Genomic DNA, 15,378 nt, shown 5'->3' with positions numbered 1-15,378 from the left:
AACTACCTTTTCCTGCACTATTGTACAGAAAACTCACAGGAAAACATTGTAAACATATTAAGTTGCTTTTGTTGTAACAGAAAAATACACAAATACAAACCTATTTCTGTTCCCAAATGCGAGTGCTTAATAGATCCTGCAGAGGATACAACTGCACATCGGCCCAGCTTGCCCAGTTCCATGCTGATATTTGTCTTAGGCAGATATGTCTCCCATTCAGATGTATTAAAAGGGGCATCAGATGTAGTTATCATCCTAAAGTCTAGTTGTTTCCGAAGTTGGCAAAACACTTTTTCTGGGCTGAGTTTAACAGTATTCTTTGGTCCAGTGTATTTCACATGAAATTTGTTAATGTTTAAGTAATTCTTTCTTTGTATTTGCAGTCTAGGGTGAAGTATTTGGGAAGAACTATTCTGGTTCCAGACTTTGATTTTCTTGGGCTTAGGTTCAGTATTATTAAATTTAGCCTGGGATTTTTTGTTAGACAAAGTAACTTTGCTTGTGCCATTGAGAATTTTATTCTGGCCCATTCCTGATTTCATTTTAATCCATTTCCACAGCTGCAGATGATCAGTTTGGCTTTCTATTTTTATGGAGATGTAAGTTCCTTTCCGAGTTTCCTTCCATAGAGAAATAGTCAGGACCAAAATGAAAAAGATAATGCCGAATATCCATTTTTTAAACAACTTGACATGACCCATAATGTACAATACATTAGGCTGGAAAGTTCAGTTTCAGATGTATAGACCTGAAAAATGAAATAATGTAAGTATATTAATGGGGGGAGGGGGACGGAGAGTTAACAATATATAGATACATTAGTGCTTTTTAGATGTTGATTCAAGTACCTCTCCAAAAGCTGATTGCATAGGATTGCCACTATCTTTAAATAGTTCCCATAACTCAGATCTTAAGAGACTGGACTATATCTATTTTCTATTAATATAGGGCTTTTTATGCTCATGTGTTACATTTCATAAAGTAAACAGACATCTCCCTCTCTTCTTTCTTTTACTGAGAGATAAATGAGATAAAAGTACAAATGGTAAGAGCAGAGTTAAATTCATTTTTTTTTTAACTACCGGTTCTGTGGGCGGGGCTTGGTGAGGGTGGCAGGGGAAAGATACTGCAAAATCCCCATTCCCTCCCCACTCCTGGGGGAAGGATACTGCAAAATCTCCAATCCCATCCCACTTCAGGGGAAGGATATTGCAAAATCTGCATTCCCACCCCACTCTGGGGCCACCCAGAGGTAGTATTTGCCGGTTCTCCAAACTACTCAAAATTTCCTGCTGAATTTCACCCCTGGGTAAGAGTCAATACATGTAAGAGGAGATGACTGTTTTAGAATTGGATAGAGAAATGTCTCTGCTGGATACGTTTACTTGTTGCAGCACCATTGAACTGGGTAGAGATGTGCATATAAAATGACCATTGGCTTACCTAAAGGGTCCTTTTCTGTGCACTGCAGGAGAGTTCAAGCAATGGGTTAAATTAGTCTGGTTGCCCTGGGAACCTTTTTCCTTGGCCACGCCTCCTGTTGCCTTGTGATGTCAGATTTTTGACAAGTTCTGGATCCAGTGAAGGTAGTTGGTTCATTGATGCAGTAGGAGTAAGTCTGATTAGACCTGATGGTTCCAAATCTCTGAGCAGAAAGACCCAAGGCGGGTTGGACTCTCCCGCAGTGCACAGAAAAGAACCCTTCAGGTAAGCCAATGGTCATTTTCCTGTGCACTGCTTGGAGAGTCCAAGCAATGGGACATACCCAAGTTACATGTCACTAGGGTGGGAAGGTCTGGCCAGGGATTCGGCCATGGAAACAACCCCCTGGAGAACCTGTGTTGATCTTTGGGATGAAGGCAGGGTCCAGGCGTAGTACAACCCTATTTGGATGGACGATACAAAGGTCCTCTCAGACCGATAGGGCATCCAGCTTAGATATGCGCCTCGTAGATGTTATTGCGACAAGAAAAACTGTCTTGAGAGTTAGATGTCAAAGAGAAGTAGTGCTCAGCTGCTCGAAAGGAGCTGAAGTGAGGGCCTGAAGGACCACCAATAGTTGCCAGGTCAGGTATTGGTGGACCACTGGAGGTGTATGTTGGAAGCGCCCTTAAGGAAACACCAAAGCCTTGGAATCCTGCTGAGGGGCTGGACCGAAGCCCCCGAACAAATGGTGGATAAAGCCACTACCTGGCAACGGAGAGTATTAGGAGCAAGCCACTTGTTGAGGCCCTCCTGAAGAAAGTCCAATACACGGGAAACAGGTGCTGTGACTGGATCAATTTGGAGGTTGTTGCACCACTTGGCGAAGGTGGAATCATAAATTCTGGTCGTTGAAGGTTGTCTGGATCCCTGGATGGTACGTATCACCTCTTCCAACAGGCCGTCCCTCCTCAGGAGGTCCCCCTCAAGTGCCAGACAGCCAACTGGAGCCACTGGGGGTCTGGATGGACTATGGCCTCCTGAGGGAGACCTGACCCTGAGGTACTCACCATGGGCTGGACACCGACAAGCTGACAAAATCGGCGTACCAGGACCTCCGAGGCCAGTGAGGTGCGGCCAATTGTACCTCCGCCCTCTCTGTAATGATTTTGCGGATCACTTGTAGTAACAGGGGAAGTGGAAAGGCATATAGCAGTTTCTGGGGCCACCTGCAGTGGAGAGCATCCGTCCCCTCCACTCCCTGCGAGTGGAAGTGGGAGAAGAACCGTTGGAGTTGCGTGTTCTCGTGGGTGGCAAACAGGTTGACTGTTGGAGTGCCGAATCTGTCGGACAACTGACGAAACAGGACCTGGTGTAATTGCCACTCTGCATTGTCTATGGTGGTCCTGCTCAACCAGTCCGTCTGGGTGTTGTCCACCCCGGAGATGGGATTGGAGCTGAGGTATTTGATGTTATGCTCCGCCCACCTGCCTAGGGCATCTCCCTCTGCCATAGGCTTTCTGGATCTCGTGCCCCCTGTTGATTTATGTGGGCCTTGGTGGCCACATTGTCCATCATCGAGTACATGTCGATGTAGAATGTCCTATTGAAAATGATGCAGGGTGAGTCTTGTTGCCTGCAGCTCTAGGAAGTTGATGTTGCAAGTCGCTTCGGTTGGAGACCACTTGCCCTGAGTCACCTAAGGGCCGATGTGCGTGTCCCAGGTGGCAAGGCTGGCGTCCATTGTGATGACTACTCTCCGGCTCTTTGAAGAGATGACCTTTCCGAAGAGCGGCTGATTGCCACCATCCGAGGGACCTTCTCACGGCCGGAGGAAGACGGACCTTCATGGGGGAGTTGCTTCTGTTGGATCTCTAATGAGGCAGGAATAACCACTGCAACTCCCGGAAATGGAGACATGCCCATGGGACTATTGAGATGCACAAAATCATCTTTCCTAGCAATTGTGAGAGAAGCAACACAGGGACCTGCCTCGACCCCTGAACCTTGCAAGCTAGGGAGACTAGGCTGTCTATCCTGTCCTGGGAGAGGGTTGTCCTGCAGTTGGAAGTGTCTATCACCACTCCCAGGTGGAGAAGCTTGATAGTCGGAGTAAGATGACTTTTTTCCAGGTTCAAGGAGAACCCGTGGTTCTAGAGGGACCTCATGGTGATCTACTTGAATGGACAGGCAGTAACAGGCCCAGGAAAAAAGGGCACGAAAAAAACCCTTTCAAAATGGCCGCCACACCCGTGTGAGGGTGGAGAAGGAGAGATGGTGACTGCATGGTAGCAATGCGGTTGCCACGCTCTCCGTGGCTCAGCACAAGTGAAAAAAGTAAACAAAAGCTCCTGGTTCACCCCTGGCAGCCGCCGAGAGCACCGCCGTTCTTCACAGGAACAGAAAAAACTTTAAAAGGACCTCCGCTGCTGTCCACAAGCGACATGAACAGCGGAGCACCACCCCCCACATCCGTTCCTACCTCAATTCACAGTCTGATGAAAGTAAGGAGAAGGTTTCAAAAACAAAAAAGGAGTGACAGGATAAAGAAAAAACAAAATGGCAAGGAAAAAGGTAAATAATAAAATAAAAAATAGGAGAGTCCAAGCCTTGGATTAAAGTAAAAGCTGGAGCTCACTGAATTAATCCCTAACTGGGCCAGACTGAGATAAAAATCTGGCGTCACGAGGCACCAGGAGGCGTGGCCAAGGAAAAACACTAGTGAAGGCAACCAGACCAATTTAACCCATTGCTTGGACTCTCCAAGCAATGCACAGGAAAATCAGGGGATTCCTTTTTATTAACTATTTCATTTCTACCAATGCCAGCTGTTCACAAACATACAGACTCACAAACATAGAAGGGAAAGGTTATCTACCTGGTTCCTTTCTGGTGCCTGCACAAAGCCCATGTTTTAAGTGTTATTAAACCTTCCTTTTTCTAGCATAGAATCATAGCATGTACAGGTTATATGGGACCTTAAATAACATCTAGTGCAACCAGTATAGGAACCCACTACTACAGCATCCATATCAGATGGTCATTCAGCCTCTGTTTACACAGCTCCGACCAAGAAAACCTTCTAAGGCAATTGAATAGCTCATACTGTTTTGTTTCTTGATGTTCAGCCAAATTCAATTTCCTTGAAAATGTCACTGTTTCTTGTCTTGTCCTCTAGACCAGCAATCTTGCCTGTCTTCTACATGTAAACTTTTCAGATACTTCATACTATTATGTCTTTTCACAATATTTTCTTCCCTAGGCCAAACACATTTAAAACTTGCAATCATTTCTCATAACTATTTTTTCTACAACTCTTTCACCTTAATTGTTTATCTGTATCCTAAATATATTTAAGCTACCTTTCTTTAAAGGCAAGGATCCTCTACTCCCACAAAAGCCTTTGTAATATACACAGTCAAATCTCCCACTCCCACTGCTAATAAGGAGCAAAGAGCCAAAGAAATAGCTAAAGAACTTGTCAAAAAGCCACAGTTTTGAAGAATAACTCTCTTATCAAAGAGAGGAGAACTTACACATGTTAAAGATTCATTGGAAGCCAGCAAAGAATCCCCCCCAAATTAAATCATTTACTGCAAACATAACAGGTCACTTTCAGAATTTGTATTAATAGACTTAATGTTGGATGTTTGAATACCAGGTGAGCAATCCTAACTTCCTTAGATCACCTTCTTCACTGCCAATGTAGGCAGATTGATCTGTGTGCTATCAAATGGTGCCCAGATGTCCCAAATTGGAAGCCTTTGTTGCTATTCAAGATAAGAGCAATCAGGCTTCCATTCAAAGTCTTTTGTGATGAAAAGGTTAAATTTTAAATAGCTGATATGATAGCTCCCAAGGTCCTTGCTTCTTCACTCCCAACCCTGAGAGGGCAAGAATAGGGGAATCAGTCAGCCTTACCTGATGAAGATGTTCTCAGCACAGAAGCTGACCTTATTAATGCTTTTGGCTCTTTACCACAAACAAGACAAAATGCTGTTTAAAGTAGAAAAATGGAACAAAACCTTGGTCACAAATGCCACAGCCAAACTACTTATAGACCTTGTAACTTCAAACACTGAGCCTCTCACTACCCTCTCAGCAAATAATGGATTGCCTGAAAATGGCCCTATAAAAAATAAAAGCCTGAATCCTCTTGGGCCAGTAGATGTTCTTGCAGTTGAGAAGGAGTTATTACTTTCATCGGGATATTCCATGGGGACTCCAGAAACAAATGGGCAAGGGATCCTTGCCAAATTCAATGAGTCAGATGCAGCATGATTTAACATCTTTTTGCCCAACATCTCTTGAGCCACCCTCAAGGTTTTAGTGACTTTGAGTTCTATGCAGCTGTTATTACTCTAACAACTGTGTGAACTCATGCATAAAGAATAGTATCAAAGCAGAAGCAAGTTGTTAAATGGTTTCAATGTTATCCACTCTGAAGAAGATCCCCCCCAAGAGCATACATGAGTCAAGTCATCCTTTGGAGGAGGCCATAATGGCTGCTGATGACCTCTTAGCCTAATATATTAACTTCACCGCTTCCTCTTGTGAAAACCACATCTCCTGATCGGTCTCAAAAATCAACCCTAACCATGACAATCTAAAGAGTGGATAGGTTGCCTATAACACTCTCATCTTAACTTCCAAAGCTTGCAATTTCTGCATCTTTTCATTCACTGATTAATGAGAGTAATTTCCTCCATCGTCATATTCTGATGTACAACCAGTAAAAATAGAAGTGCTTCCCCCGACTTCCTTTTCTCTCCCTGTAAGCTCTTAAAGTGAGCTTGTTCTCTGGGGAACTGATTTCCTTCTATATCCTTTATAGAGGCTCCAAATAAGATAATCAAATGGTAGAAGATGCCCAGTGAAGTGATACTTGAAGTGATACTCAGGATGGTAAATAACGTCTGCCTTTTATGAACAACCATCAACAGTGAAGAAATATACTGCAAATCAACACATGGTAGGTTAGCAATAAACCTCTTAGAAGGGATATTCATGTTTCATGATGTGTCTACACCTACAAAATTACAATTATTCAGTTTTCTTAAGCCCATAAGGATAGGGAAATTTGAAGCAAAGAGAAGAGGATGTCTAGCAGCACTGCGGATGGATTTATGACAGGAATGAATCAGAGACCTAAAAGGCCAGACAGAAGACAGATAATCCTGGAAACAATGCATCTACGTAGTTACTAAGAGATGTCATTGACTTGATCTATTCTTCAATCATTAACCTCTAACTGTGCCTCAAGAGGATCAGCAGCCAGAATAGTCTGGTCACATACAATAATCTATTGGCAGGATTTGTGAAATAGCAGCAATTATGAATCATACCTCGGTATTCACAAAACAACCAACAACTATCACTAAATCTTCTTTTTTGTCTTCCTCTCTCTTCTGCTTCTTAAGAGAATTCCCCAGGCAAACTCCTGTTTGTAGAGGTTATACAAAGGTTATGTACAGACATGCACAGCAAACTGCCATGATCTCTTTACATGTGGTCAAGAAACTTTTAATTATATTCCTGCTAATATTAGTGAAGCACAGTGTTGTTTTAGCCGGTTAATTCCTGTTTTGCTTTCTCAACATCAACTTCACTCAAGCCGTTTTCAACGCGGAGTCACGCTGGATAGTACTTGGGACTCTGAAATAGCTTTGCTTAATAAAGTAGAATAGAATAAAATAGCATTGGCTGTATCTATAGTGAGTGTGCCAGGGTTTGCGCTCATCTTAATATTAAGGCTGTTGTGTGTAATTTGGTACAAATAATTAATGCTACTTTTTTTTTAGCTATGTTTGTAATTAATGTGTTGTTTCAATCTTTTAGATGAATCATGAACCATCCAGCACCAGTTCAATATTTTACACAATTTGGCCTCTGATTTGAAAATTGATACTTTAGGATCTTGGTGGGAAAGCTTTTGGCCTTGGTTGCCCACAGGTTTATTGGGAAATGTCCTACGTTATTTAGTTATTATTTGTGCTATTTTGATTGGTGGGTGCTGTTTTGTTTAGTATTCCCCCCCACTTTTGCAATATATGTATCACAGCTTTTTGCCCTAAAACCCTTCCTACATTGCCTCAGGGTCAAGTATATGCCCTGTATAAGTAATTGTAAGGATGCTCCTTTTTTGATTATGATTCTTTTATGAAACCCCTCTTATGATACCTTGTCTAACAAAATAAAAAAGAGTGAGATGTAGAGGTTATACAAAGGTTATGTACAGAGATGAGCAGCAAACTGCCATGATCTCAGTAACCTGTTACCTCAACATCTATGACCTCACCTAATTAGCAGAACCAGGCCGTACCAGGGAGTTACGCGAGCTTCAACCCTGGCTGGGATGGTCTTAGAGATTGACAAGGAAAATGTACCAATAAGATGCTGTTGCTACCTATGCTCTTGCTTTGCTTGTTAAAACTGTATAAAAGCAAAATAAACTCTGCGTAAGGCAGGCAGACATTTTGGACTCCCCTGCTATGATGGATTTCTGAGACCAACACCTGTTTGCTTGTGCAAGAAGGCAAGCTTCAATAGCTGTTGCAGGAAGTCTTTAGATCAAGGGCAGATGGGTTTTAGTTACTCTGATTTCTATGCAGCTGTTACTATTCTAACAACTGTGTGAACTCATGCATACAGAATAGTACCAAAGCAGAAACAAGTAAGACATTTTGCAATCACAGATAAAGAACTAGGTAGTCTAGTCATGTGCTCTGGCTCTTTATTTAAGAAATAGGTGTATGCCTTATACTCTCTACTTGGACAAGTGACATCAGTAATAAAGAGAATTGATAATGATAAGTCATTTCCTATGCCTATCTTGGTATATAAATATCCATTTGAACAAGCCCCATTTCTGAGGAACTAAGACTTCATACCAACACAGAGAATCTGAAGGAAGCTTCTGAGGAACACAGGAGGAACTTGCACTAACTTGCAGTTAGTGTTAATAAATCTTCAACACTCATCTTATGAGGTTGGCATTAAATATATATTTATATTCATTACAAGAAAAGGAATATCTATAGCAATAGCAGTTAGACTTATATACTGCTTCATAGGGCTTTCAGCCCTCTCTAAGCGGTTTACAGAGTCAGCATATTGCCCCCAACAGTCTGGGTGCTCATTTTACCCACCTCGGAAGGATGGAAGGCTGAGTCAACCTTGAGCCTGGTGAGATTTGAACCGCTGAACTGCAGATAACAGTCAGCTGAAGTGGCTGCAGTACTGCACTCTACCCACTGTGCCACCTCGGCTCTGAATCTATGATTCAGCATAATTTACCAAAACAGCAAAACAAACAATATCCTTCTTTAGCACTGCATAAAATAGCAACTGCACTTTTTCACTCCATAAACCTATTTTATTTTCAAAGTTTACATGCTAGTACTGAATCAAAATCAAGTTTTCCTTTTAAAAAAGCCTAATAATTTTGTTGCTTACTGCTGTGTTTTTAATACACACAAAAAAAATCATTTGCAATTACAGGCTTCATTAAATTGCAATTCCCATTACCATTATCACTTAGTGTTTGCTTACATGAATTTTCATCTGAGGTTCAAAAGAAAGTCACATTTCTCCAACTCATTTTTATGTAAATATTATAAATATAATATAATTCTATTTATCTATGTTATGTGGAAACAACATTCTATACAATCATGAAAAGCCATCAATAGGGATGGTGTAATTTGGATTTAATTTTGGATAGGAAGGCCATGGCTCAGTGGCTAAGGCGCTGCTCTTATCGATCAGAAAGGTTGGCAATTCAGCGGTTTGAATCCCTAGCGCTCCGTAATGGAGTGAGCTCCTGTTACTTGTCCCAGCTTCTACCAACCTAGCAGTTCGAAAGTATGTAAAAATGCAAGTAGAAAAATAGGGACCACCTTTGGTCAGAAGGTAACAGCGTTCCATGCGCCTTCAGCATTTAGACACTCCGACCACATGACCATGGAAACATTTTCGGACAGATCTGGCTATTTGGCTTTGAAATGGAGATGAGCACCGCCCCCTAGAATCAGGAACAACTAGCACATATGTGCGAGGGGAACGTTTGCCTTTAATTTGGATTTCGGTACTGAGCAGACTTCAGACTATGTTATATAAATGATCTTTCCAATTCTATGAGACTACCATGCAACCAGAAAAGGACAATGATTACAACACCCCGCAGGGTGAGAAACCACATTTTCTCCTATTAGACTTGCCCCGCTCACCCAAGCGAACTACATTCACACTGCTTTCTGAAACAAGAAGCAAATTCTTCTATAAATATAACTGACTTTTCTCATGCACTTGTGGCCACCTTCAAACGTTGATTATTGGTTTCGTTGTTTAGTTGTCAAATAAACTCTACTTTTGCTTCAAGTCCTTCATTGGGAGTCTAGGCTCGTAATCAGATTGAAAATTTTTCAAACAACTAATATCTATTTTTCTCTGTTATTAAACAAGTGTTGTTACCATGCAAACATTACGATAAAAGAAGAAGTTACTAGACAAAATTAAACTAAGGCAGGGGAACTATACTGCTTGCGTTGGTAATTTATACAATTTTAAAAAAGGAACTTTCATTAATCTTTGATCGCCCCAAAGTACTCTTGTCAATAAAACTGTATTAAATTAACAATTGCAGTTCTGTGCACATTGTGTTTTATAATGAATAAAAAAAAAATATCAACAAGTCATGCAGGTTATTTCTGAACTGTAGTATCAATTCATCCATAAAATATATAACTTACTTTTCTGAAGTAATATGCAGCTAAAATGCTGTACACATTCTGCTGACGAGACTTAAGAAATTCCAAAGACAGCAATTAGAGGAGGTCTGTAATAAATGAACAATACATTTTAAAGAGGCAGGAACAATAATTTAAAACAACTGTGAAAGACTAAAATAGATAGGAATCAGAAGTGGGTTCCTACTGGTTCGGCTCACTTCGGCTGAACTGGTAGTGGTATGGCAGCCTGGGTTGCTGGAACTGGCAGCGACCCAGGCCTGTCACACCCCCGAACCGGTTCCCCGGTTGTTGCCGCCATTTTGTTTTTGAGTTCTGTGCATGCGCAGAATAATTTTAATTAAATTGTGCACGTGTACAGCATGCATTCAACGTGTGTTGCACATGCAAAGCACGCGCATGAGCAAACCACCAGTAAAGCCAGCCAGAACCCACCTCTGATAGGAATAATATAAAACATATTTGAGGAGAATATTCCCCTTGTTAACCTATAAAATAAAGGTAAAGTCTTAGAAATTTACTATCACAAAGTTTACTTTCATTTGTAACAAGTATTTATCTTAGTAACAGAAACCACTCTATAATCACTAAATGCTATATGTTATGTTACTTAAGAATATATATACCTCAGAATCACATACAACATCCACATCATTTCCAACTGAGTCAATAAAATCATATGCCATGCCAAAACTATTTTAAATAAAGATATGAAATTAATCAAGTATTGCATTTATTTTTCAAAATGAATGTACAATTTTTTTATTATTTAAGTTTTGTACCCCATCTTTTCATCTTCAACGTATTCAAAGCAGCTAACAGATTTTTTTAAAAATTGAAATCTACTTAAAAACTGGTGTTAATCTAATTAAAAAAGCCTGGCTAAAAAGGGAATTATCCTTTTCTAAAACCAAAAAGGAAAGAAGAACTGCTGCAGGATTGTATTCCATAGTATTTAATCAATGCATAGCTTTCAAATGTAATCCAAATTATATATCTAAACAACGTTATAAATATCAGAAGATTCGAGCATTGTTTTTTCTGATCTCTTGGCAGAAAGGATGTGTACTGGCATTTATGAAATTTAAAGAAGGGGGGGGGCTTGTGCAGAAAGGAATCTCTCTTCTCCACCCTGCACGCACCCCACTGGTGCCCGCATCAGAGCTCGGGCGTGATTCAGGCGAAGGAAAGGACTTTTCTTTCGCCGGCATCAGAGCTCGGGCAAGCGAAAGCAAGTATTTTAATCAGTGGGCTGCGCGCAGGGACAAATATATCCTCTCCTCCCTGCACACATCCCATTGATTAAAGTGCTTTCTCTGGCCTGCCCGATCTCTGCTGCGGGCGAAAGGGAGCTGGGAGGACAGGAGATTCCTCCCTGCACGCATCCCACTCAAAGTGCTTTAGTCAGTGGGGTGCGTGCTGGGAGGAATCTCTCTTCTCCCTGCATGCACCCCACTGGTGCCCGCATCAGAGCTCGGGCGTGATTCAGGCGAAGGAAAGGACTTTTCTTTTGCCGGCATCAGAGCTCGGGCGACCCCTTTTCTTCCTACTTCCTTCCCTCTTTTCTCCCTCCCTTCTTCTTTTTCTTCTCTTTCTTCTTCCATCTTACTCCTCCTCCTTCCATTCTTTCTCCTTCCTTCCATCTTTTCTCCTTCCATATTCTCCCCCCTCCCTTCTTCTTTTCCTTCCCCCCTCCCTCCTTCCTTCCTCTCCTTCCCACTCCTTGCAACTGCAATTGGAACTGCAGACAGGGAAGAAGAAGAGGAGGAAGCGGTGGCCGAGCCGAATCCTTATGAGAGGGGACGGGCGCGACCTGGGAGACACAGGGAAACTCCGCAAAGGGGGAGAAGGAGAGGAGGACCGTCTCCTCCCCACAGCGCCCCCCGATTCCCACTGGTACCGTTACTCACAGGTTAAGCTGCAGCAAGCAAAAGACGAAATGAAATAGAGATTCGCGCAGTAAGCTAAGCGGACTCCAGCCAATCAGTCAGCTGGCTGGGATGGAAAACTGCGTGCTTAAAGTTTTCCATCCCAGCCAGCTCACTGATTGGCTGGAGTCCAGGCCAATCAGTGAGCGGCAGGCTGGGCTGGCTTAGATTTTTAGTGTAGATAGAATGGAACGAGTGAGCGAGCTAGCAGCTGATGGGCGGGGGAGCGAGGGAGCTGCGAGCGCCAAAATAAAGCAGGTTTTTTTAAGAACGGCCCAGGACGCGGGAAAAATTATGAAAAGGCGTGCCTGTCCTGCCAAATGCGGGATGTCTGGTCACCCTAACATACATCGATATGTACTATATCAGTAACATTATTGCTTGGCAACAATTTATGCTACGTGAGATTTTTCAAATCACATTTTGATATAGCGATCATATCTTGGTATAATACCACCATGATGGAAATTGTAAAAATGTTAAAAAAAGCCATGAGCAAATTACACTTTCAATGAGATTAACAATAAATAGCATTAAAACAATAGTCACTAATCATGTACACTATATAACAAATCAATTCCTAATTATGAAATAAAATATTGTTTTAAGTATATTGTCAAAGTATATTAGCTAGTCGGTTGACAGATTTATCCCTGATGTTGATGAATAATGAAATTAAAACAGGCAATCATCTATAAAAAAAATAGCATTAGAAGTGAGCTTGATTTCTCACTGTGTTCTCTTAAAAACATTGCTGATATCTAAAAATACAGAGACTTAATAATGATGAGATGCCCCATAAAAGCTGCAAACCATACTCTTGTATTCACGTCTTTTCCCGCGTAAGACACGAATACAAGACCAGCATACCTACATCTGTGAAAATCTACGAAAACACACACACACACACACACACACACACACACACAAACACAGTACATTAATGGAAAAAACCTCATGGCACATGACTGTGTTTCAGATCAAGGTATAAACATTTGATAACTCTGCCTGCCAATTAAACATAAATAATACACAGGCTAATAATAGTTAAAACACTCTCTAAGAGCTCTGAAGTCTCAGAAACAAATTAACGAATGCAAATAATTGATTCTTGAATGCAAAAAAAGCACATCCTTGATGTTTTTTGAATTATGTATAATTATGTATACATTATAATATTCCTGTTTCTGAAGTAGCTTACCATGTCAAATATTATATGCACTCTAGTTGGAGTGGATAAAAGGGACATTAACAAGGAGAAGGAAATGATTAATAGCTTTTTGGGGTCATGTCTAAGACTTAGATTTGCTGAAATTAATGTGACCTAATTTAGTCATAGCCGTGATCTATACCAGTGATGGCTAGCCTTTTTCGGATCACGTGCCAAAAATGGGAGGAGCACAGGGCGTGCCCACACCCATAATGCTATGTATGTGACAACCCACCCGCATGTGCAACCAGCGCTCTACCCGCTTTTGGCATGCTTTTTTCACCCTCCCCAGGCTCCAGAGGCTTTCTAGGATCCTCAGGAGGGCAAAAAAAGCTTCCCCACACAACTCTGGAGATCCTCGGGAGGCTTCATGAGGTTCCCTGAGGCCTTTGGAAGGCGAAAAATGGCTCTATGGGCAACTCGGAAGTTCGGGAACAGTGACTTCTGGTTTGCCTTTAGAGCTGTTTTTCTCTCTCCGGAGCCCTAAGGAACTTCACTGAAGGCTCCAGACGGCAAAAGACAGCTCTATGGACAAACTGGAAGTCACTTCTGGGTTGCCTGTAGGGGTGTTTTTCATAGCAATAGCAGTAGACTTATATACCGCTTCATAGGCCTTTCAGGCCTCTCTAAGCGGTTTACAGAGAGTCAGCATATTGCCCCCAACAATCTGGGTCCTCATTTTACCCACCTCGGAAGGATGGAAGGCTGAGTCAACCCTGAGCCGGTGAGATTTGAACCGCTGACCTGCTGATCTAGCAGTAGCCTGCAGTGCTGCATTTAACCACTGCGCCACCTTGGCTTCATCCTCCGGAGCCTCACAGAGGCTTCAGGGAAGTCTCTGGAGGGCAAAAAATGACCGAAAAAGAAGGCCAAAATCAGCTGGTGTGCCCTAACAAATGGCTCCATGTGCCACCTGTGGCATGCGTGTCATAGGTTCACCACCATGGATCTATAACAAGTTTTCAGAACAAACAACCTTTTTAAAGCCATATTTTTATGAAACGATGATAAAACTTTACCATTATTGTGGTAAATCTGATAGATGGGGTATAGTAAAGACTAGCTGTATAATTGGCTATATTTTTTTGAAAAATGGGATAATCTTTTAAATGAATGGAATTCTTGACTTCAAATAAGCCAACCTTCATTTCTATTATTATGATGTAACAACTGCTCTTGCCTGAAAGAGATAAGTATAAAATACTCAATCTTGATAATCATAGTTATAATAATTGATGGAATTAAAAGTTGAATCAGTTGAACAAAATGAAATTTCCATACAAATTGAGATAATATTTCTTTTGGCTTGGGATGATTAGTGAAAATCAGTTTATTTGGCATAGGTTTAGCGTTCTAGGATATATTAAACACTGTAGTAATGGTGATGTTACATGTTCAGCATCTGGGTTAATCATATTGAATCTTCCTGCACTAAAGGGCATAGTGTGTTTCATATCAACGTACAAAAGTAAATTGTACATTTGCCACTCATTGGCAGTGTTTATAACAATAGCACTTACTGTTGTTTTAATAGCTAGCTCAGATTCTTCTCATATGCGTCTAAACCTTGATATGATAGATAAGACTATCCATGTGAAAAGGGCTCTTATCCATGTAGTAAATATTGTCTGACAAAATAATTTACCAAGTGCTTTTCAATTACTCAAAAAGTAAAAGGAAATTTATGAAGATCCCACCTTAGTATATTTTTTATTTATTAATTATCTCACTTTTATTACTTTTACAAATAAGTCAAGGTGGCAAACATATCCAACACATCTTCCTCCTATTTTTCCAGGTTGCCCAGTTTTATGCTGTTCTTCTTGCTTTATTTGTAGCTAAACAAATATTTTTATTTAGTAAACAGGGAGATGATGGTGTTTTATATCAGTGACCCCAAACCTTTTGGGTAGCAGGGACTAGTTCTGTGGAGAGAGATTTTTCTCTAGACTGGAGGGAATGTGGTTTCAGGTACTTCTTGCATCCTATGGATGGGACTTGCTTGTTGGCGTGGCCCGGTTCTTGGTATGCTGTGAACCGGTGCCAGTCCACAGACCAAGAGTTGGGGATC

At 41.4% G+C, this 15,378-nt stretch overlaps 1 protein-coding gene across 5 annotated transcripts in view; it reads right to left on the bottom strand.

Annotated features, from left to right (window-relative positions):
* ST6GAL1 (ST6 beta-galactoside alpha-2,6-sialyltransferase 1) overlaps positions 1 to 15,378 on the bottom strand; it is a 58,454-nt gene that overhangs the window by 11,003 nt on the left and 32,073 nt on the right. For 3 of the 5 annotated variants that reach the window (XM_032225943.1, XM_032225945.1, XM_032225944.1), the window contains 2 exons: positions 10,173 to 10,258; positions 101 to 748 (listed from right to left, as the gene is read on the bottom strand). In XM_032225943.1, coding sequence (XP_032081834.1) covers positions 101 to 701 — 601 coding nt within the window. In that variant the 5' untranslated portion in view covers positions 702 to 748; positions 10,173 to 10,258. Of the gene's footprint in view, positions 1 to 100; positions 749 to 5,343; positions 5,419 to 6,767; positions 6,863 to 10,172; positions 10,259 to 15,378 lie in introns of all 5 variants that reach the window. The other 2 variants (XM_032225946.1, XM_032225947.1) reach the window with 2 other exon arrangements.

This window comes from Thamnophis elegans, chromosome 10 (assembly GCF_009769535.1).
Source record: "Thamnophis elegans isolate rThaEle1 chromosome 10, rThaEle1.pri, whole genome shotgun sequence".
Taxonomy (NCBI): domain Eukaryota; kingdom Metazoa; phylum Chordata; class Lepidosauria; order Squamata; family Colubridae; genus Thamnophis; species Thamnophis elegans.
This window is presented reverse-complemented; position numbering and strand designations above follow the sequence as displayed.